The sequence below is a fragment of the Furipterus horrens genome, unplaced genomic scaffold (genome assembly GCF_987537825.1).
Source record: "Furipterus horrens unplaced genomic scaffold, mFurHor1.1.pri manual_scaffold_3, whole genome shotgun sequence".
NCBI lineage: Eukaryota > Metazoa > Chordata > Mammalia > Chiroptera > Furipteridae > Furipterus > Furipterus horrens.
In genome coordinates this window covers 202,535,389-202,558,647 of record NW_028327173.1, presented here as the reverse complement: position 1 = coordinate 202,558,647, position 23,259 = coordinate 202,535,389, and the positions used below count along the sequence as shown (strand labels likewise).

The 23,259-nt window shown below is 50.2% G+C and overlaps 1 protein-coding gene across 7 annotated transcripts in view; it reads left to right on the top strand.

The window, feature by feature from the left end:
• TTC7B (tetratricopeptide repeat domain 7B) overlaps positions 1-23,259 on the top strand; it is a 215,858-nt gene that overhangs the window by 10,416 nt on the left and 182,183 nt on the right. For all 7 annotated transcript variants that reach the window (XM_090271296.1, XM_090271294.1, XM_090271292.1 and 4 more), the window contains exons 2-3: positions 12,751-12,905; positions 14,843-15,011. In XM_090271296.1, the coding sequence (XP_090127422.1) occupies positions 12,751-12,905; positions 14,843-15,011 (324 nt within the window). The remainder of the gene's footprint in view (positions 1-12,750; positions 12,906-14,842; positions 15,012-23,259) is intronic.

Sequence of the window (23,259 nt, the reverse complement as noted above, 5' to 3'; positions counted from 1 at the left end):
CGGAGGTGTTTGCGGGAGGAGGCAGTGGACTCTGCTGTGTCTGACCGGGTTTGATTCCATCTGCCACTCACTGCTCCTCTGGCCGAGGCTAAGTCGCTTATCATCTGGAAGCTTCACCCTTTATCTCAAAGCTTCTTTTGAGGAGTGAAGGTGATAACAGCACCCGCATTATCAGAAGCACCCCAGCCGAATCAGGAGTATTGTGTGTGGAAGGAGGGTCCAGGTACTCCGCCCTTTCCAGGAAGAGAGGAAGCGGGCAGGACCTCCATAGAACAATGACAGCAAAGATGGGCTGCAGAGTGGGGCTGGGGTACCTGTCGTGCGGTACTGCGACTGAGGCCCGAAGCTGATGACAAGGTATTAGCTGGGTCACAGGACTAGTAAGTGTACAGCTGGGGCTCAGCCAGGTCTGACAGAGGCCCTAGGCCTCCTCTTGTGTCTTTCATTCAGCACGTCAGTGAGCCACAGACAGGATGTGGGGTGCAGTGGTGTGTGATGGGGACACAGACGAAGGAGCCCGCTGGGTGGTCAGTCCCATGAGGTAGGGGTATTTTCCCTCTTTCATCCACTGCTAAGTCTCAGGCACCAGTAGCATGTTTGACACAGTAGCTACTCAAGTAATTGTTAAAGTGAACGACTTGGCCTCTGCCCTTGAGGACTTGAGTTGGATTCGTTTACTCATGAAACGCCTGCTGAGCACCTACTGTGTGCCGGCCCCCATCCTGAGGGCCAGGAAGGCAGTGGTCACTCAGGCCATCGTGTGCTCCAGTCCAGTGCCCAGAGCCTTGGCATACACATGGTCAGGGCTGCAGTGGCGGAGGGACAGGGCTGCGGAGGCCCAGGGGAGGGAGCATCCACCCAGGGCGTGGTCCCACGTCTGAGTCCTGGTGTCGTCCTGAGGGTGCCTGCCCATGGCCCTGCCTCCTTGGGCTCTGGGTGAATTCTGGTGCTGGATTGCTCTTTGCTCTGACTGCCTGTGACCTTCTCATCCTGTTTCCGGTGCAACTGTAGGGTGGATACTTGCTGAGGGGCCCCTCCCAGGGCAGGATTCCAGCCCCCCCACTGCCCTTCCTTGTCTTCTCGGCCTGCGCACGGCTGGCTCGGCCCCTTTGCCCTGAGCCCTGGCTCCCTTGAGGACCTGCTGTCTCTGGCCTTGCACAGTCAACGCCTAACAAGAGGCAGTGTTTTCTCTCAAGCTCGCCAGCCTTGGAGGAGGGCCCAGCCCATGAGGGGTGGCTGGCAGGGGGGCCAGGTCCAGGGACCTGCAGCTAATGCCGCTTCTCTTTCCATGACCCACCAGGCCGAGGGAGTGAGCTGTCCACTGAGTCCTGGGCCTGGAGGCCTGGGAATGCTGCTCTCCCAGTCCCTCCCCAGCTGCCCAGTGGTAGCCTCTCTCTGCCCCTGCCCCCGCCCCGCCACACACAGCGATTGTGTCCAGGCTCCCTTCTGCCTGGAATCACACTGGGAGGGGTTCCTCTGGCCAAGCTCAGAACCCCGACACCCTTCTGACTATCCCTTGTGGTCTTCCCACACCACCGTGCCCAGGCTCGGGGTACCTGTGTCCTCTTAGACCCTTCCTCTCCAGGGCAGGGACTGGACTAGGGCTTTGAATTTTCAAGAGGTACTTATTGACGGTGTGGGTGCACATTTAACCTGTCTGCGTGGAGCTGGCTTCCGGAACGAGCCACTTCCAAGCCTTCTGGGCTGGCCTGATAACATGCCCCCTGCCCCGTTAGAGTCACTTCCTGTGCTTCTGAGCTCTGGGGATGGGCCAAACCAACTGCAAGCTAATGACTTTCAAGTTACCTTTTTCTCCCTTAAGCTCAGTGTCTCTGGGGGACGCGTGTGTATGCATGTGTGGCCAGCGCAGCAGAATTACTGTCTCTGTTCCCCCGTTTCCCTCTCCCGTCTCAACCTTCCAGCTTCTGCATTGTGTGTGGACAAGGGGAGGAGGCTTTGGCACGAAGCCTAGACTCCAGCTACGAAGATTTTCTCAAAATATCATTTCTGCCAACTTGCTCTGAACTCTTTAATCTTTGACTTTTGCCACCTTTGCCTTTCAGTCAAGAATTCCAAATAGCCAGGCCAGGCCCTCTGAACTGGGTCACAAGGGGGCCCTGGGGTAGACATGACAAGGCCTGGGTCTCGGTCAACAATCAAGCTCCCACTATGCGCCAGACACCCCAGGGACATGGAGAGACTCCCAAGACTAAGGTACTTGGTTGGGCCCTGCCCTTGAAAGGGAGACATACCTATTGATTCATTCCGGAAATCTGTCGGAAACACCCGCTATGTGCGAAGCCATCGAGGTAGAGCGTGAATGTGAGAGCGAGGGGTCAGAGGTCAGGGAGCCAGGGTGGTAGGTTCCAAGGATTTTGGCTTTCACTCTGAGTGAGATGGGAGCTATTGGAGGGTTTAGAGGGGAAAGGCTAAGGGAGTAAACCCCGACAGAAAATCCGGAGCCGGAGTCCCTAAGGCGGTTTGACGTTGTAGTCAACACCGGCAATTCCTGCGGCGCACCTGAAGCCAAGCTGTATTGACTCCGTCTTTCCCTTGGACCCTTCAGCTGTGAAGAGAGGGGGGGTCTGCTGCATGGGCAACAGCAGACCCTCCATATCACCCTGCCCAGGCTCTGTAGCTTCAGCTTCACTGGAGAGGACACTCCAGCGTCATCACAAGATGTCGATTCAACACGGGAGGAGACAGATACCGTGTCACTCCCGAGTTGGACTGCACAGCCATCCTCGGCGGTGCAGATAGACTCTTAAGAAGCTACACCATCGTCTCTCGAGACGGACGGCTGCCGACGACGACGACGAGAGGGGAGGGGTGGCATGGTACAACTTACATTTTACAACAGATATGGGGACAACGAATCGCTCTTTTCTAGTTGAGGTACATGTCCTTCTCTTTTCCATCCCGTTGCTTGTCAGTGCCTGTACCCCCGCTAAACCCAGCTCTGCCCCCATGTGTGCGGCCAAGCAGCCTTGTCAGCCACCGGCACCTGGTGACCGATGACCTCAAAGGCTCTGCCACTCTGCCAGTATGTCTGTTCCCACTTCCCAAAATGTCCGCTTCAGATATTCTTTTCTCTTCTTAGACTTCTTACATCCTCCCAATGGCTTCCTCTTACCCTCGTTCGTGACCTTGCCTCATTCTTTATTGAGGAAATAGAAACAATTAGGAAACCCGCTCATTTCTGACCACCGTGTCTACCCGCTTTCCCCCTGTCCCTGCCTGGAGGTTTCAGCTCCTTTCAAAGGGTGACAGCCCCTTCCTTCGCCTTTGCTCAGAGTCCCCTCTGTTCTCGCCTTCTCAGGACGCGGCTGCCGCAGCCACCTCCTCTCTCTCCTCGGTCACACCTCGGCGTCTGTCCCCTTCCGGGACCGCTCCCTTCGGGAGACGCAGGGGCCCTGGACTTTCCTGTTAAAACCTCATTCCCCGCACATTGCAGTCTAGTCACCGCCCCATCTCTGCTCCTTTTCAGCAAAGCCTTTGGAAAGAACCGCCGTGCCCTCAGCCCATGCTGGCTGCGCTTGCGTCCCTTGCACACCCCCGAGACCCCCGATGCCGAGGTCACCCCCTGATGTTGCCTCCCCGTTGCCAAATCTCATGGCCGTTTGTTCTCTTCTCTTCCTTGATATTCCAGTTGCTCGTAACCCATTTGACCTCTTTCTTTTTCTGGAGACTTGATTCTCAGTTTCTGTGACGGACATGGGCCTGGTTTCCTCTTCCTTGGACCTTCCCACTCAGTCTCCTCCAGATTTGACCCAGACCTCCATCCACCGACTTGATTTCCGTCCTTGGCTATCGAATGTCATTTAACTTGGTCAGAACAGAACTCTTGCTTTTATCCCTCTTCGCCTTCGTAAATGGCCAGATGGTACCACTCTTTACCTGCAGCCCACCATCTAATTCGTCCTTAATGCCTCTCCTTTCCTGCTCCCTGGTGCACAGTTTCCTGTGGGTATGTCACAGGTTTCCTGGTTTCAAACAATGCAAATTTGTTTTCTTACTATTCTGGAGGTCAGAGTTGGAAATGGTGTCATTGGGCTAAAGTCAGGTGTCAGCACGGCTGTGTCCCTCCTGGGGGCTGTGCCCTTCCTGGGGGCTGTGTCCCTCCTGGGGGCTGTGCTCTTCCTGGATGCTGTGTCCCTCCTGGGGGCTGTGTCCCTCCTGGGGGCTGTGCCCTTCCTGGGGGCTGTGTCCCTCCTGGGGGCTGTGCCCTTCCTGGGGGCTGTGTCCCTCCTGGGGGCTGTGCCCTTCTTGGGTGCTGTGTCCCTCCTGAGGGCTGTGTCCCTCCTGGGGGCTGTGTCCTGGCCTTTCCCAGCCTCTGACCCAGCCATGTTCATGGCCTCTCCTCCCTCTTTGAAGCCAGCAGTTTCACTTCCTCCAGTCTCTCTGTGACTGCTGCGTCCTTTGCCTCATCTCCTCCTCTGACTCGGACCCTCCTGCTTCCCTCCTCTAAGGACCAGTGCGCTCACCCAGATATCCTCCCATCTCAAGATCCTTAACTCCATTATAACTGCAAAGTCCCTTCTGCCATGTAAGGTGACATATTCGCAGGTTGCAGCAATTGGGACATAGACATCTTGCGGGGGAGGGTGCTAATTCTGTTCACTGCCCCTCCAATCCAATCCGCTAGTAAGTCTTGTTTATTTTACTTCCCAACTGTCCTCACTCGGTCTTTTCTCTCTCTCTGGGCACCATTTCTCAACTCTCACCCCCTTGTCTAAGTGTCTGTCCCTGCTCACCAGACCTCTGCAGTAACCTTCTAACCACTTCTGCTCTTGCCTCCGCCCGGCTCCAGCCCTGTGTTCATTCTCCACACAGCAGACAGGGAACTTTTCAAAACCTGTATCAGTGCATTTCATCCCCCTGCTTATGCCCCAAGACCTCCAGTTGCACTTAGAATGAATGCCACACTCTTCACCACAGTTACAAGAGCGTCGTGGTCTGCCTGGACCCGCCTCGCTGCCTGCCCTGACCCCGATCGGCTCCCTCTGCTCCAGCCACACTGGCCTCCTTGCTGTCCTTGGAACCCAGCAGCTGGGTTGCCACCCCAGGGCCTTCCATACACCGAGACAATGCTCTTCCCTCAGCCATGTGCTCAGTCTCGTCATCCACGTCTCCTCGGGGACTCTTTCCCTGATCTGACCCGCCCCCCATCTCATGTGCCACCCAGCCGCTCATTGTCATGTTTTAGTTCTTGACACACCTCTGGCCCCTGTGTGGCCCTTTCCTGGTTGTATGGTCATCTCACCTGTCCAGGAATGTCAGCTCCACGAGCGCAGGGGCCGCCCCTGTCTCAGTCACCGCTCAGAGTCCCTGGCGCTTGCAGGTGCGGCATGAATGCTGGCTGACGTGTGAGTGGGCAGCGCGCTGTGAGGAACGGGATTCGCTCAGGCGAAGCTGCTCCAAGGTGACCCTGAAATGCATCGCTGCCTGGGATTGGGCAGGAGAAGGGAAGGGAAGGAGGTATAGCGTGTTCACACTGGCACCCTCTGGTGACAGATTGCCACGGCTGGGGAGGCCGCTGAGGGCTGGAGAGTGTGCGCGGGAGAGGCTGGTGGCCCAGGGGCAGCGGGAGATGGGCTGTCGGTTGGAACTGCAGACTTACGACTCCTTCCCTTGGTTCTGAGGTGATGGACTAGGTCACGTTCCGAACCCCTCTGTGGGTGGCAGACCAGCGGCCCCAGGCTCAGAGCACACTGTAACATGGGCCATCTCGTTTTAATTTCCCGTTAGTTCTGTGTAGGTAATGAAAGTACCTGGCAGTAGCGATCAAACGATATAAAACGCTAAACCGCCTTCCTGCATCATGTCCATGGCCTCTGGCTCCCTTCCACAGAGATAACCACTCTTAGGACTTTCCTGGGGCCCTTCTAGAAATAGGCTGCGTAGCTGTACATCTATAAGGTTTATTGTTGGTCTTGTGGTTTATACACAATAATGATATACCGTACACCCTAGTTTGTGTGTCTCTTTGAGGTTGTTACCTACTGTTATGTAACAAACCACCCCAAAACGTAGTGCCTTTAAACGTCCACATTTTATGATTTTTCACGATTCTGGGCTTGCCAGGGCTCGCTTGTGCGTCCGCGGCCAGCTGTGGGTCAGCTCAGTGACGTGGCCGCCCCTGGCTGGGCTTCGCAGCTGACCTTGCAGCCTCCTCATCCCAGGCCAGCCCGAGCATGTCCTCATGGTGGCCACAAAGAAGCCACAGGGAAGCAGAAACGGGTGAGCCCTTTCCCAAGTCTGTGTACTGTCCTGCTGATCAGAGCAAGTCATGTGGTCATGCCCAAGGTCAGTGCGAGAGGCCACGAAGCCTGTGGACTCAGGGAGCCTGAAGACCCGGGGCCATTAGTGCAATCTGGCCACCATGGACTTGTGTTTAGATCTGTTCCATTTGTTTAATGGGCACACTATGTCCCATTGCATGGGGTGCACCATGATCCATCTACCGGGTCCCCTGTTATCTCTGTCCTCTGCTCTTGTATGTAGTAAACACTCCTAATGTCCATCTTTGTGCACAGGAGTGCACGTGTCTATGGGTTAAGCTACTAAAACAGGAATTTCTCAGCCAGATGGTCCAGGCACATAAATTGTTTCGTAGGTGTCGCTAAGTTGCCCTCTGTACACACTCCTGCTAATTTATACTCCTACCAACACCCATCCGACAGTGTCTGCTTTCCTGTCGATGGTCTTTGCTGGGCAGGGCGGTGACCAGTTCTACAAGCATTAAGGTACCTGTGACTCACGAGAAGCTGAGTGAAGGGAAGGATGAAGCTCATGAGGCTCTGCAGAGACTAAGAAATGGAGAACCTGGCTGTCTGTACTGGGCAACAAAGGGGACACTGAAGAACCAGCTCCTGCTTGAATAGGGGTTTGTTTTTTCCTCTTGGATCGGAGCCCCAGCAGGAATGGTTTGAATAGACCTAAATGACTCTCTATTGACATATAAACTGAGTTGTTGAGTTTTTTTTTTTTTTTTTTTTTGTATTGATATCAAGTACTCCCTGTAATAGAGTAGAAATCCTAGTTTTTTCTCCAGCATCTGATAAAATCTCTGTGTGTCAGCGGGTTACCCCCCAAGGGAGAGGGCTGTGACGAAAGGGCAGTCCCTTCAAGTGACAAAGGCCACAGCCCATCCTTCCCTGGGGATCAGAGAGCTTGAGGCATTGAGCTGTGCCAGCCACCAGGCTTATGGGATTGGGGACTGTCTATCTGGAGATGAAACGGGGGACCAGAGACCCCTACTGGGGGCTAAAGCCCATGCTGTTCTCAGGGGTGGTCTCTGTTCAATTTCAGGCTTCATCTCACTATAAGTCACTGAGGACCCGATTTCTGTGACCTCACTTACCCCCCTAACATGCTCATGGGAAAGCAGCCCCAGGCACCCCTGAGCCCCGCCTCATCCCGGTTGCCTGGGAATCCAAGCAGGGGGAGCAGGAAAGGGACTCAGAACCTGCCTGTCTGGCCCTGCAGCAGAAGGGCTAAGCCACTAGGCCAGGGTCCCACGGCTGGTTGGGAGGGACACGGGGCTCCTTCTCGTGATGGTTTGTGCCTGGCAGGCAGAGCAGACAGTGTAGGGAGACTGTATGGGTTCCAGTCCCAGCTCCAGGACAGACAGACTCTGTGACCTGGGGCATGTGGTGCACCTCTCATGCCTGGTTCCCTGTCTGCGAGAAGGGGAGACCATAGTCTCAACGCCCTTGTGGTGTTCGGATGACTAACAGGATGCTGGGAATGCGTGGCACAGCACGTGGCATTTAGTAGGCGCTCAGGATGGCTCGGCTTGTCCCAAGTGGAGCGCAGCCTCACATCCTCCTGCTGGATTGCAGGCCTCATGAGCCAAAGGATTGCGTCTGATAGGGCTTTCTGGCCCCACCAGACCCAACATACCGTTCTGGGAAATAGTAAGTCCTAAATGAATGAAAATAGCAGGAATAGTAACCAACCTATATCCAGACCTGCTTTGTACTGTGTGCATTACAGACGTTATCTCTGATCTTCAGACAGCTGGGTGAAGAAACTAAGGCTCCGAGGAGTTAAGTAACTTGCCCAGTGCCACACAGCTAGTAAGCAAAGGAGTTGGGATTCAAGCCCAGAGCTGCCTGAGGCCAGAGCTCTTTCTTCCACACCGTACTACTCAGCTTCTCCATTCTGGAAGGTACATCCCTGCTTTGCAGTCCTGCCGCTCTGCCTGCGGCTGAGAATGCCCAGGTGCACTCTACTCTGTGCCCGGTGAGTGTGAGCAGGCAAGCAGCGGGAAGAGATACTGAGATTGCCTGTCTTTCCCGAGGCAGAAATCTGATGTAAGTGTTCCCCGTCCCCCTGTTGCAGCTGGAAACCCCAGGCAATCCTAGGGCTGATGTTTGTTACCCAGTCCTCAGCGATCACTTCTCTCTGTTGCCTGATGTCCAGTGTCTTGAAAATTGGTTTTATTTAGAAATATATTTTGCACAGTTTCGTGGTGGTTTCTGATGGGAGGTTAAAGTTGGTGTGTCTTGGCTGGAAGCCAAGTTATACTGTATATTTGACTCTTTCCTCCATCTGACATTAATTTTCTTGTATGCCCTGAGGTGTCTTTTTTCCCTGTGTCTCACTGTCCTAGCATGTAGCAGGCACACTACTGGGCAAGAACGGCTGGTTAGGTGACATCTTTTTCTTTTGCTCCTGGTGGATTCTGCACGGTAACCCGTGGGGCCCTTGACCAGTGCAGCCAGGGCCGTGGAGCGTTGGGCAGGCCACCGAGCTGCCTTTGTTGTCAGGACTGAGCCTCGCAGCCTCCGTATAATTGCTCTGGCATGAGCTCCTTGATGGTTTAAGATCTCTGCCCTCCTGGTTGGGAGAGTGAGTGGCAGGGATGTCACCTTTTTGGAGGGGAGCAAAGAAGACACAGTTTGCTTGAGAGATTAATTAGGGCCTGGAAAATTTTTTAAAAATGATTTTGTAGCCACCATGCTGAATTTCAAATTAGGTGGTAAGCTCTTGGCTCAGGGTGTGCGGCTCCTTCCAGAAACGAGGAGCTGGTCCTTGCCTACCTGGCAGGAAACTCCCACGACCATTCCCCGCTCCTCTCCCTGCCCTCGTGGTTCAGCTCTAAGAAGCCACTTACGAGGTCCCCAAACAACCAGGCTATGCCATGCCTTTGCATATTCTGTTCCTGCTGCCTGGAATGCCTTTCCCTGCCTTTTCCACCTTGCAAACATACACCTCTCACATTCTTGGTGGAGGCCTTCTCTCCTTCCCCTGCACCCATCCAGGACTATGTGCATCTTCATTAAAGCCCACATCATGTTCATTGGTCCTGAAGGCTAGAACCTCCATGAGGAGAGGGATTTTGTCTCTGATCCTGAGGAACCTTTCCCAGGGCCCTCCTGGTGGTTCTGATGGAGCTGGGCTCTTTCCCCACTTGGGCAGCCAAGATTCTGGTGCATTTCCCCAGGGTCACGAGATCATTTAACTAAAAGGATGCAAATCCAGCCCTGGCCGGGTGGTTCAGTGGTTGAAGCATCATCCCGTACACCAAAAGGTTGCAGGTTCGATTCCTAGTCAGGGCACATATCTAGGTTGTGAGCTCAATCCCTCATTGAGGCGTGTACAGGAAACAGCCAATCGATGTTTCTCTCTCTCTCTCTCTGTCTCTCTCTCCCTTCCTCTCTCTCTAAAATCAATAAAAGAACATGTCTTGGGGAAGATTTTAAAAAAATAAGCAAATAGTAAAAAAGGACATAAATCCCACATAATACAACGGTAGTGGTTTTTATACTCCTCTCTAGCTATGCTGCCCTTCGCTGAAATAAACATGCCTGCAAGCACAGATGTAAAACCAATGGCACAGGAGAGGTGAGGAGTCTGGGGTCCCACCATAGCCGTCAGATGGGTTGTGTGGGATAACGGGGGAAATGGGGAATAATGAGGAATAATGTGGGATAACGGGAGAAATGGGGAATAACGGGAAATAACGTGGGGATAACGGGGGAAATGGGGAATTACGGGAAATAATGTGAGATAACTGGGAAAATGGGGAATAATGGGAATAATGTGGGATAAGGAGGGGAATGGGGAGTAATGGGAAATAATGTGGGATAACTGGGGGAATTGGGAATAATGGGGAACAATATAAGATAACGGGAGAAATGGGGAATAATGGGGAATAAAGTGGGATAATGGGGATAAAGGGGAACAATGTGGGATAATGGGGAAAAATGGGGAATAAATGAGGAATAATGTGGGGTAAGGGGGACTGAGGAATCCTTAGCTCAAACATACAGAGGGTCATATGCTGAGGTTAAATCACAGAGTTCCTAAGTCACAGACTGCCAAACTGGAATTTAAATCTAAGGCTCTGAACCCATTGTATTTTATTTTATTATTTGGAAATTTAAGCTACACAAGAAAGAAATTCAGTGTACACTGATAATTTTACCAATCAGAAGTTACCACTGTTAAGGTCCCTGTTTTCAAAGAAAACTTACAGTGTTTTTTGTTTGTTTGTTTGTTTGTTTAACAATAATATAGAATGATTCTCCTCATTAAAAATAATTCAAGTTACGAAGATGAAGATTTTAAAATTATCCCATCCTATCATTCAGAAATTCCTATCTTTTACTCTAATAGTAATCATTCTAGGTATCTATCTAGGCACAGGGACAGATATAAAGATAAGTTGGCATACTTTTATGAGCAGCAATCAGGCTCCAGTCTAATAAGACAGCTCCTGACCAGCTGAAATGTGGCAGGTCCGAATTGAGCTGTACTGTGAGCGTACAGTACACACTGGGTTTGGAAAACTTAACATGAAAAAAGAATGTAAATATCTCAAAAATTTAAAAATATTGATTGCTTGTTAAACTGATAATATTTTAGACCCATTCAGTTAAGTAAACTATATTATTAAAATTAATTTCGACTGTTTATCTTTAATATAGCTACTAAAATTTAAAAAATAACATGTGGCTTGAAAATATTTCTGTTGGACAGTAGCACTCTATTTTTAAAAATAAGGTATTGATAAGTATTCATGGGAAAAGAGAGAGCCTGGAGGAATTGTCAAGGCTCCAAATAAACGTTTGACCATGTGACATCTCTTTTTTAAGAGTCCAGTGAAGTTTTAAAAATATTGGTGTCATGTGTTTTTTTTCTTTAAACACAGGTTACAGGGTTTTGAAAGACGAGAACATGGCCCTCTGAGGCTCCTCCCGAGTTTTGATATGTTATGGTTTTTGCGTCGTATCGGTTGATAAGAGATTGTGTCTGTAACAGTAATGCTTGTAGGCATTTGGCGTTACTGTGCATGTCAGTGCCCTGACTGATACTCACCAGCAGGCTTTGCCCGCACAGCCTTTGCCCTGAGCCCAAGAGTTCCTCCTTACTGGACTGCCGCTCTTCTGGGGGCATGCGGTGTGTTGCCTTCGCCCCTGGCGGGTGTTCCGCTGGGTCCTGTCCACTCAGGTGCACTTCGTGGCCCTGTGCCCTCTGCAGGCATGGCCCCCTTGCCTTCTGGGGGAGGACTCTGCCAGGGATCCTGCCTGATGTCCTCAGTGATTTCTTGGACAACTAAAGAGTCCTCGAGTTCAGTAACTTAACTCTGCCGGTTTTGGTGCATCTCCCAGGATCCCAGGTCTTATCCCTGAGAGGTTCCTTTTGGCTTCCCAGTGCACACACACAGGCACTGCTGAGAACTATTGAATACACATTCAGCAGCTTTGGGTCACTGACCAGGGCACTTGGAAAGGCTCTTGTTCCAGCTCTTGGCCTTTGGTGGACCTACCCCCAGCCACCAAATCTCAGTCCATTTTAGATGCACAAATAATAGACATATCTGTTTTCTGTTTTCTTTTTTTCTAGGACCAGAGTGTTAAAGATAAAGATAAAGTGCATTTTGGCCACTAACCCCAGTTGAGGTTCTTTTTCCTGCACCCCAGTGGTAACTGCTCACAGGGTTTGAGGTATATTCCTCCAGACCTTTTAAAACTGCTTTTATATTTCAATACAATTATGTTCTGTCCTATCACAGAAGAAATAGATTGTGCTCAGGCTGGTGTATGAATGGTTTGGGTTTGTCCAGGACAACGTGGATGTGTGGATTCCAAAGAGCAGCTGCTGCTGGAGTGAGCTTTTCATTCTGTTAACAAATCGGCACAGACGTGAACAAAGTTATAGCTGTAGGTGTCATACTCTTAGGAATTAAGCCTTTATACAGACCCTCCCCGATATCCGTGTCCGTATGGTTTTGACTTTTAGACACAGACTGCCTGCATTCAGGTCATTTTGACACAATCGTGTTTTAAGGCTCTAACTGTACAAGACATCCTACCAACTCCTGTCCATGTAGAAGGCCACGGAGCACAGAAGAGCTAGGAGATTCCACTGCATCACTCTTGGAAAAGACATCATGTTGGGCTTTGTGTGTGTTTTGTAAAGATCATATTGAATAAATCACAAGACAACTTTGTGTTTTTTCTCTAGAGCTCTCTGTGTGTTAATATGTATTCATCTTTCTAAGACTCAGTAATTAAGTGACTAAGGATGACAATGCGTGAGCCACCATCTGTTCGAGTACTTACTACTGGAACATTCTTTACTAACGAACGGCTGCTCTGTGAGGTGGTGCCCACTTGGGCCTCGTCAGAGGTTATAAAGTTCCAGAAGGGCCTTGCTGGGGGTGTGGAGCAAGGCGGTGGGTCCCAGCGCACAGACCATGCCTCGCCCCCATTTACCTTCTCACTCTGTCCTTTGTAGATGACATGGCAGAACTGCTCCTCGGGGAGTCGAAGCTGGAGCAGTACCTGAAGGAACACCCCCTGCGGCAGGGGGCCAGTCCCCGGGGCCCCAGGCCTCAACTGACCGAGGTCCGCAAGCATCTGACCGCCGCCCTGGACCGAGGCAACCTCAAGGTACTGTGGGCCCCTGGGATGAGGGGGCCGCTGGGGAGGTGCTGGCTCCCCCTCGCCTGAGCCGTGTGGTTGTGGATGGTGCCCACGGACACCTGGGTGGTGTTTGGAGCCCATCTCCGTGCCATGCTTGTCTTCTTGGACTCAGGCCAGCTCCTTGTGTGATCCATGCATTAACTCCCAGGCAGGCTAAACGCCGTGTGGGGGCTTCCAGCTCAGAAGAGTCTCTCTGATGGGAGCCTTCAGGGACATATTATTTTGAAAAATGGCGCTAGTCTTCCCGAGGTGCTTGGAGTAAGCTGTCATACGTGACCCAGAGCCCAGCCTAACACCCAGTTCTACTACAGGAAAAAGAGGTTAATGAGGAGGGCCACTTACTGCACCCTCTCCTGCCAAAACTGGGTGGTCCATGCCTGTCCCAGGCCGCGGTGGCCCAGAGCCATGTGGGGTGTCATACTGGTGACGGCAGACCCCGTGCCTTGGTGTGGCCGGGAACCAGGACAGGAACTTCCCTCCACCTGAGCGACAGCCCTAGGCCTCCCGGCACAGGAAGCCCAGCGCCCTGCCCTTGTCTGCATCTGCCCTGTTTTCTTTCTCTGTTTATACTCGGCTTTCCGCCTCCCTCTCCCATCCTCCCTTTCTTGCTGCTTTGGGACCCCCTTTCATCTCACCTCCCCTTGCCCTGCGCGCCTCCCACCCTCCTCTCCAGGGCTGCCTGTGGTCTCTGCTCCCTTTCAAAAACTGCCCAGAAGCGGAGGCCACCGCAGCTGGAACGGCTGCTTTGCCATGCTCTGCCTGGGCACCTGTGCGGGCCTATCCTGGCCCGGCTGTAGATTACGGAATACGTGCTTCTGCGAGCTGCGAGGTCTCGCCTTGTATAGCTCAGGTTCCGAGGAGAAGGCCTGGGAGAGGGTGATAAATCTGTTTCCTTATATAGATGGCTGGGTGGCCTCTGCCGTCTCTGCTAGGGGTGGGGGCAGGGGAAGCCAGGAGTCTGAGGCTGGCGGGTGTGGCCTGGGGAAGCTGACCTCTCCTGCCGGGACAGGGAGAGCCCATCAGAGGACAGTTGGAGCTTGCAGCCTCTGGGGAGGGGACCCAAGGCCAGTCACCTTAGCGAGGTGGAATGACTCAGCGAGAACAGTTTGCCCCTGGAAAGAAAGCAAGTCCTGATTTTTGCACCAATTGAGGAAACCTCTGACCTTGGGAAATTTGGGTTACACTCCCAGCGCAGTGGGCGGGACCCCTAGGGTGCCCATGGAAGCTTCCTTTTTGGAGACAGGTGCTTGTATGTTTTGTTCACAAAGCATTCCTTCTATTTTTGCCCCAGCCCAGCCCAGCCCAGCCCAGCTGCCTAAGGCGAGCCTCAGCGTTTTTGTTTTGCTTTGCAGCAGCTTTATTGAAATACAATTCACATGCCCTATAATGTACCCATTAAAGTGTACAATTTGGTGGATTTTAAAATATTCACAGAGTTGTGCAACCTTTACCTGAATTTTTGGAACATTTTCATCTCCCCCAGAATAAACCCCTGACCTTTAACAGGCTCCCCCCACTCCCACCCGCCCAGCCCTGAGTGCCTCTGTGGAGGTGACCACACTGGCCATTTCATACATTCATAAGCCTTTTGTGACCAGCTTTTTTCACTTGGCATGACGTGTTTGACGCTCATCCCTGTTGTAGCCATGTCAGTGTTTCCTTCCTCACTGTGGCTGAGGAACACTCCACTGCGTGGTTTAACCACATTTTGCCAATCCCTCTTCCATGGATGGACGTTTGAGTAGTTTCCACTTTGGGGGCCCTGTGAGCAATCTCGCTGTGAACGTGTGCGCGCGGCTCTGTGCGGCGTGCCGGGCTTTGCGGCCACAGGTGGCTGGACCCCCAGACAGCATCCCCTGTAATAATGTGGTAGGAAAATGTGTTTCCTCTCCTTTCCCTTCTAGTCAGAGTTCCTGCAAGAATCCAATCTGATCATGGCCAAGCTGAACTATGTGGAAGGAGACTATAAGGAAGCTCTCAACTTCTACGCGCGGGTGGGCCTCGATGACCTGCCCCTGGTGGCCGTCGCTCCGTACAGGCTGCGGTTGATGGCAGAGGCCTACGCTACCAAAGGTGGGCTGCGTCGTCTGTCCCTGGGAGGGTGGCCCGCAGGGTCGTGCTGTTTGGAGCCGGCAGAGCCCCCCTGGAGCCTGCGGTTTGACCCCTGTGCCCTTGGCAGGTGATCAACTCTGACCGCTCCCAGCAAGGCCCCCGGGTGGGCCCCACTGCTCACATGGCATCATGGGAAGCCCAGCAGCACAAGGTTGCCTTGCAGCCTGGGGTCTTCAGTTATCACTGGAGAATATGAAGGAAAAACAGTTCAGGAAACTTTCCTGATAATTAATGTGCAGCGTAAGCAGGGACTTTTCTTGGTAATTAAGATGCTGCAGAACATTTACAGGGCTGACCACATTTCTATTCATTACTGCCACCTCTGTGTTAATTAAGGTTGATATATATGGTAGGCACTGTAACAGCCAGTCATGCCATGTTTAACTGGGCGCCCCAGGGCCCCGGGGATGGAAGGAAGGGTGAACATCTCCCTGGTCATCAGGAAGGAGATCGTAATCTAATGTGAGAGAATGCTGTCCGCAAAAAGAGAAATGACAGAGAGGCAGGAACGCATGTTCTTTGACTTTTTCAAGTTGCCACTTCATCTTCTGTGAAGTAGGTATAATCACATCCCCTTCGTAGTGGTGAAGATTACATTGAATAATGTATGCAAAGCGTTCAGCACAGGACCTGGCACATACTAAATGCTTCCTCGGTGGTATTTTAGAATGTCAGCCCCAAACAAGGTAGCAAGTGGTACAAGTTGGGAATGGGCAGCAGCTTCTCAGAGGAGAGGTCACTGCAGGACAGTAGGCCAGGAAGTCTTCCTGGAGGAGGAGAGACACTTTGGACTTCTAGAGGCCACTGTAAGTGGACCATCTGAAACAACTCTCCTTCCTGCCACCTGCTGTCCAAACTGGGCATTGTGACTGACTGTGGCTGGCCCAGAGGCCAGGGCCCTGGGTGGCGTCACCCTTCAGTGGATTGGCCACATGTGTAGTGCCAGCTGTCTGATTGGGTGTCCTCTATAATGCTGCACAACGACCCAGCTCGAGGCACACTCACAAGCTTTGTGATGTATGTGAACAGTCACCAAGTTTCCTGGGGAACCCCAAATACTGCCAGGTTCATCTAATTAATCTTCCAAACCTTCCTGTGGCTGCGGTGAAAAGATGCTGTCACTCTTGACAGGGCATGCTGGCAGTTTAATGGGCACAGTCCTTTCAGGCTGTCTCAGGGGGTCCTGAGGGCGCCTGTCCTGTCCTGCATCTGTCTGAGTCGTGGGGTGTGTTGGGGTTTGTGCCACACGGCTGCCCTCTTCTGTCTCTGGTGCTCACTGAGCCACCTCCTTTGCCTTGGGCTTGTGGGAACTGTGTTACTGTGTGTGTACACGTGTGTGTGTGTGTGATTTCAGGCCAGGAATGATATTCTACAATGAGAGCGAAGCTTCCTCTGGCAGTTTCTAGTCGTCTGATTGACGTGGGGCCTGGTAGATTGTAGCCAGGAGTCGGTTTGCTAATGGGAGTTGGGGGGAGGCTCCAGGGCTGCTCAGCATCAGGAGCTCAGGTCTTAGCGTCCGCCTGAGAGAGCCTGTCTGCAGGTGGCACTGCCAGCCTTGCCTCACCGCTGCCATGCAAAGGGAGCAGGGGATACAGGAGACTTGGCCCCTGCGTCTGGCCCTGGGTGACATGTGGCTCGCAATGGGTCCCCAGCCATGCAGCTGAGGCACCTGGCTCTTGGGACACACTGGCTGGCTCATGGGAGACCTGGCCTGGCTAGTTTCTAACTTCTGTAGGCACCCGCGGAGTTACATGTGTATAGAGAGAGGGAAGGGCCACTTTTGCCTGGAGGAAGTGGCCTGCAGTCCCTGGGACGGAAGCCCTGAGAGCCTGGGGGGCCAGGTGGGAGGCTGAGTGTGCTGATAGTTGTGAGCACCAATGGTGAACTGCCTGCCTGGGCCCAGCTCCCACCCCGCAGTGTCCTGGCCGAGCAACCCTGTGCAAGCTCTTGACGTCTCTGCCCCAGTTGTCGGGTTGTCGTGAACAGTACATGAGATGGTGCGTGTCAGATGCTTAGAACAACACCTGGTTCATAGCGAGCATCATGTAAACGTTAACTTGCAAGGTTAAGTGTTTAGTAGGGGAACCAAAAAGTGACTTAAAATAACATAAAACTGCCCCTCCAGTTCCCAGAAATGCCCAAAGATAGGCCCGTTCTCTGAGGATCAACCGGCTCTCGGCTGAGCTGTGTCAGAATATGTTTGGTTTTCCTTTCTTCACCAGGTCCTTGAGAGTTTCTAAGGGAAGCTTGCCACCAAGGGCCTGATGAGCGTCAGTGTGCAAAGGACTCTTAAATCGGAAGTTAGGAACCACTGGCCTGCGGGCACCTGGGGCAGGGTTTGTTTAGTCTGTCCTGTGTTTCTAGCACTTCTGAATTAGACAGTTGCTAACGTTTCCAAATCAGGAACAAGTAACAATTTAGTTTTCCGTCTCCTTGGGAAAGACAGAAAGAGTTCTCCCTTCATTCTCCCAGGGCAAGACCAGGCTGGAGCTGAGCGCAGCTGCCCCTTGGATGGCCATGCACCCCGCCACCGCCCTCCCCTGGGCCACCTGTGTACTGCTGTGGGCGGTGGCATTGACCTGCACACGTTTGTGGCTCTTGTAAACTTCTCCATGGTCTCCTGAGGCCTGGGAATGTTAATGAACTTCTGCATCGAATTCTTCCAGCTATGAGCGGAGCTCTTCTGCTGGCCAGGTGGTTAGCATGATTCATTGGGAATCAGAAGCCACCATTATTCAGTTATGGAGAACCTCCTATGGGCCAACACTACGTTAGGGCGCTTCTGTCTCTCTCATCCTCTAAACCCCACGTGACAGACAAAGGAAACAAGACTGGCGAAGTTACCAGGAATGATGTCAGCGCCTCCTCTCCGCCAGGCGCTGTGCCCTTTACATGGGTATCTCAGGCAATTGTCGCAACACCCTGCGAGGTGGCCGCTATTATTCCTTCCATTTCACAGATGAGAGCACCGGGTGCAGGGAGGTTAGGTAAGCTGCCGAGGGAGCTGCAGCCAGGAGGGGGCAGAGGCACGACCGGCCTCAGAGACTGTGCCAGGGCCCCTGCTCTGAGTGGCAGATGGGGACTTGGACTCAGCCTGGAGCGCGTTCAGCTCCCGGTCCCGTGTTCTGATCACTGTGCTCTGTCGGCCTGTCGATCAGAACTCTGTGGGGCCAGTTAAGGTTCCTCAGGCAGGAAAAGGGTCACTGGAGAACATCCTACACTTGCCCCCACCCCCTCTTCTCAGCCCCACACCCCATTCCTCCACCGTAACTCCTTGCCCTTGGCCAGATTTCTGTGAGTGCTGTCCCTCAGGCTCTACATGTTCTGTCTTCTCTGAAGCCCTCTGGGACTCCCCTGTTCAGAGCCAATCCCACTCAGCACCACCATAGCACAGGAGAGTAGGGACACTTGGAAATCATCGGAGAATTAGCTGTAACACTGTCGGACACCCCTGCTAGTGAGTGCGCACCTCTAAAGGGAGAACGCTTGCTTCTGTTTGTTTGCCATACCTTAGCACAGTGTTTGGCATGGAAGTGGAGCTCAATTATTGAATGAAATTTATAAAACTTCCCTTGCTTCGATTTCCTCCAAGATGCCCATCGTGCAATTCAGGTGATTCTGGGTGTCTTTGCTTTAGCCTGCCATGTTCAGATGTTGGGTTTTTTTTTTGTTGTTTTTTTTGTCTGTAAATAACATTCTGAGCATATTTTGATGATTCAGAGTCATTGCTGCCAATTATGGAACACCTGTAAGAGCACGCTGACATCTCTGTAACAGCTCCTGACATGGGTCTCTTCCCTAACGGTGGTACATTTCAGTTCATTTCCATTCCCAGGCAGCTCCTAAGTGGATCTCAATCCCTCCCTCATCCCCCCAACTCCTGCCTCCTATCTCTTAAACTTAAGTCAAGAAACAGAGTGGGAATAGCTTCTGGTCGTCGTCGTCGGCGGCGGCAGCCGTCCGTCTCGAGAGACGATGGTGTAGCTTCTTAAGAGTCTATCTGCACCACCGAGAATGGCTGTGCAGTCAGACTCGGGAGTGACACGGTATCTGTCTCCTCCCGTGTTGAATCGACATCTTGCGATGACGCTGAAGCTACAGAGCCTGGGCAGGGTAATATGGAGGGTCTGCTGTTGCCCATGCAGCAGACCCCCCCTCTCTTCGCAGCTGAAGGGTCCAAGGGAAAGACGGAGTCAATACAGCTTGGCTTCAGGTGCGCCGCAGGAGTTGCCGGTGTTGACTACAACGTCAAACCGCCTTAGGGACTCCGGCTCCGGATTTTCTGTCGGGGTTTACTCCCTTAGCCTTTCCCCTGAAGAGGTATGCCGCAAGGCAGCGGAGGTTTTTTGGAGTCAGAGTTTTCCTTCTCTGATGTACCCTGACTGGAAGATCGAACCAGCGACACTTAGCTCGCAGGCCGACGCTCAATCCACTGAGCTAAACCAGCCAGGGCATAGCTTCTGGTAGTACTGGGTTAATCAAGGGAGTAAGAGATCTTTGCCCTGGGTGCAGACAGAAATGACAAGTGGGTCTCCAGGATGCCGGGTGGCCATAGACGTTCTTCCCACATGGGGAGGCTTGGCTTGGGGATACTGGACACGTGGCCACCGTCTATTTTGGGACCTATATCTGCTGGGCATTGGGTAACTTCCTGCAGCTAGGACAGTGGGAGCTGGAAGTGGCTTGCCTTCCTGGAGATGGCCTTTATACTTGCCTTGTTGTGATAAAGGCACCAAAATGCATTGGCTGCAGTATGAGGGGGTCCTGTGAGAGTCCATCTGGTCAGGGCTGGTGGGGCAGCTGTGTTTTCAGAGGCTCCTAGTCCTCCCCCATCTGCCGCGCGCAGTCCAGCTCTGGGCGATTGACGCTGGGTTGCTGGAATGTTGCAGCTCGTGGAAAGAGGAAGAGAGCCATGCCCAGGGTACGCGGAAGTGACACATCAGTCTGCTGACAGTTCATTGGTGGGAAGTTACTATAGGGCCACAGCCACCATGAACCTCTGTTAACATTTTAGAGTATTTCTCTATTCTTATCCTATGTGTGAATTTTAAAAATAAAAACGTGGTTATCCTGCGTGCACTGCTTTGCAACCTGCTTTTTCCACTTCACTAGAGATCATAAACACTGTCCGTGACAAAAGGCACATTTGTGCCTCGTTCCAGCAGCTCTGCAGAACGATAGTTCATCGTGTGCTGAGCTCTATAGCAAATGGAACCCAAAGCCTCTATTTTTGGACTCATGGGTGGCTTTCAGTTTTTCACTGTTGTACATAAGGCTGTGACCGACGCCCTCCCAGCCTGGCCTTTGTGCTTGTTCCTAATGCTGTCCCTGGGAGGGCTCACTGGAGGTGGAGCGTCTGGGTCAAAGGGAAGGGTTTCCAGACTGCCCTGCAGAACGGCTCTACCTGTGTTGCGTGCTTTGCTGCCGCCGTGGGGGGACCAGCCAGCCACCTCTCATTCTGGCTGACACCGAATGGAATCCCTTGACCTGAAAGGGAACATGTATTTTTCAGTTTTTTGTTGAGTATGGGCTGTCTGGAAAATAAAGAAAAACATAAAACAGGATATAAAATGAGTCACGATACTGCCATTTGCACTCGTTAACCACTTCTAAAGATATATGTAGATAAAAGTATATGTACCATCTATATACATGATATATAAATATCTTTATATCTTTAAATTATATGTATTTAAGTATAAAATTTATAAATATATAAAGATATATTTATATAATGTTTTATATATGGTTAGGGTTATTCTATACATACTGTTTATATTCTATTTTGTCACTATATGTATACATATGTGTGTCCAATTATATTTCCATGTCATTAAATATTTTTGAAAACACTTTAATGACTGCACAGTGGTGTGCCCAGTGGATATTTTTTGAATCAGTTGTCTGTGGAACAAATGTGTTGTTTCAGTTTTTCATATTACCAATATACTCTATAGCTTTTTTTAAAAAAAGATTTTTATTTAGTTTTAGAGAGAGGGGAAGGGAGGGAGAAAGAGAGGGAGAGAAACATCTATCACTTGTCTCTTGCACGCCCCCAGCTGGGTGCCTGGCCTGCAACCTGGGCATGTGCCCTGACCAAGAATCCAACCTTTTTTTAAAAAAAAAAAAACTCGTCCTATTTTTTTAAAATAATTTATCTGTTTGTTTGTTTGTTTGTTTATTTATTTTTTGAGAGAGGAGAAAGGAGAAAGAGAGGGAGAGAAACATCATTGTGTGGTTGCCTCTCACTTGCGCCCCCAACTGGGGACCTGACGTGCAACCTAGTCATGTGCCCTGACTGGGAATCGGGAATCCGACCTTTTGGTTTGCAGGCCAGCGTTCAGACCACTGAGCCACACCAGCCCAGGCTCTATAGCTTTTTTACAAAACAGCTTTATTGAGATATTCACATACCATAAAATACAACCCTTTACAATGTACATTTCAGTGGTTTTTAGTACATTCAGAGTTGCGCAACCATTACCATAATCAATTTTAGAGTGTTTTCATCACCCCAGAAAGAAGCCCATACTCATTAACAGTCACTTCCCATTACCTGATTAATGCCCCCGCCCTGGTCAACCACTAATCTACTTTCTGTCTCTATAGATTTGCCTATTCTAGACATGTTATATAAATGCAGTCATACAATATGTGATGTTTTCTGTCTGGCTTATATCATTTAGCATAATGTTTTCAGGTTTCTCTTATGGTACAATTTATATCATTCCTTTTTATGGCTGAATAATATTCCATTGTATGGATATACCACATTTTATTGAGACGTGCACCAGTTGATGGGAATGAGGTTGCTTCCACGTTTTGGCTATTATCAGCAATGCTGCTATGAATACTGGTGTACAGAATTTGGAGTAGATATATGTTTTTATTTCTCTTGGTTATGTAGTTGGGTCATGTGATAACTCTGTGTTTAACTTTTTGAGGAACTACAAATTGTTTTCCAAAATGCACTATTCTGAAGATTCCGGTTTCTCTGCAACTTTGTCAACACTTTATTATTTGTTCTTTTGATTACAGTCATCTTCGTATGCGTGAAGTGGTATCTCACTGTGGTTCTTATTTGTGTTTCCCTAATGACTAATGATGTTGAACAATTTTTCATGTGCTTATTGGTCATTTCTGCATCTTCTTTGGGGAAGTGTCTATTCAGATCTTGTCCCCACTTTTTTAATTGGGTAATTTGTTTTTCTATTATTGAGTTATAATAGTTCTTTATAGAATACAGATACAAGTCCCTTTACAGATACATGTTTTCCAAAATAATTTCTCTCATTCTGTGAGTTGTCTTTTTACTTTCTTGATGGTGTCCTTTGAAACACAAAAATTTTTAATTTTGATTAATTCATTTTTTATTTTCTATTATTTTTTCTTTTATTGCTTTGGTGCTTTTGGTATTGTATAAGAAACTGTTGCCTAATCAAGGTCACAAAGATTTATTCCTGTTTTCTTTGAGTTATATAATTTTAACTCTTACATTTAGGTCTATGTCTACTTCAAGTTCATTTTTGTATATAGTGTGAGGTAGGGGTCCAACTTCATTCTTTTGCATATGGATATTCAATTATTCCAGCATCATTTGTTGAAAAGACTATTTTTTTCCCCATTGAATTGTCTTGACATCTTTGTTGGAGTCAATTGAACATGCACATGAATGTAAGAGTTATTTCTGGACTCTCAATTCTATTCCATTAGTCTATATGTCTGTCCTTATGCTAATACTACATTGTCTTTATTACTGTAGCTTTGTAGTAAATTTTCAGATTGGGGTGAGTCCTCTAGCTTTTTCTTTTCTTTTTTTTTTTTTTTTTTTTTTTTTAAGATTGTTTTGGCTTTAATGAGCCCCTTATAGTTCCATATAGATTTTAGTATCAAATGGTCAATTACTGCAAAAAAAAAAAAAAGCCTGCTGGAAATTTGATAAGGATTATACTAAATCTGTAGATCAATTTGGAGAGTATGGCCATCTCAACAATCGTAGGTCTTCCAGTCCATTAACATGGGTGTCTTCTTTCCTTTCTTTCAAAAATGTTTTATAGTTTTGAGTGTATAAGTCTTAACATTCTTGTTGTTAAATTTATTCCTAAGTATTTATTCTTTTTGATGCTATCATAGTGAAATCTTTTAACCTCATTTTGAAATTGTTCATTGCTAGTATATAGAAAATACAACTGATTTTTGTATATTGATT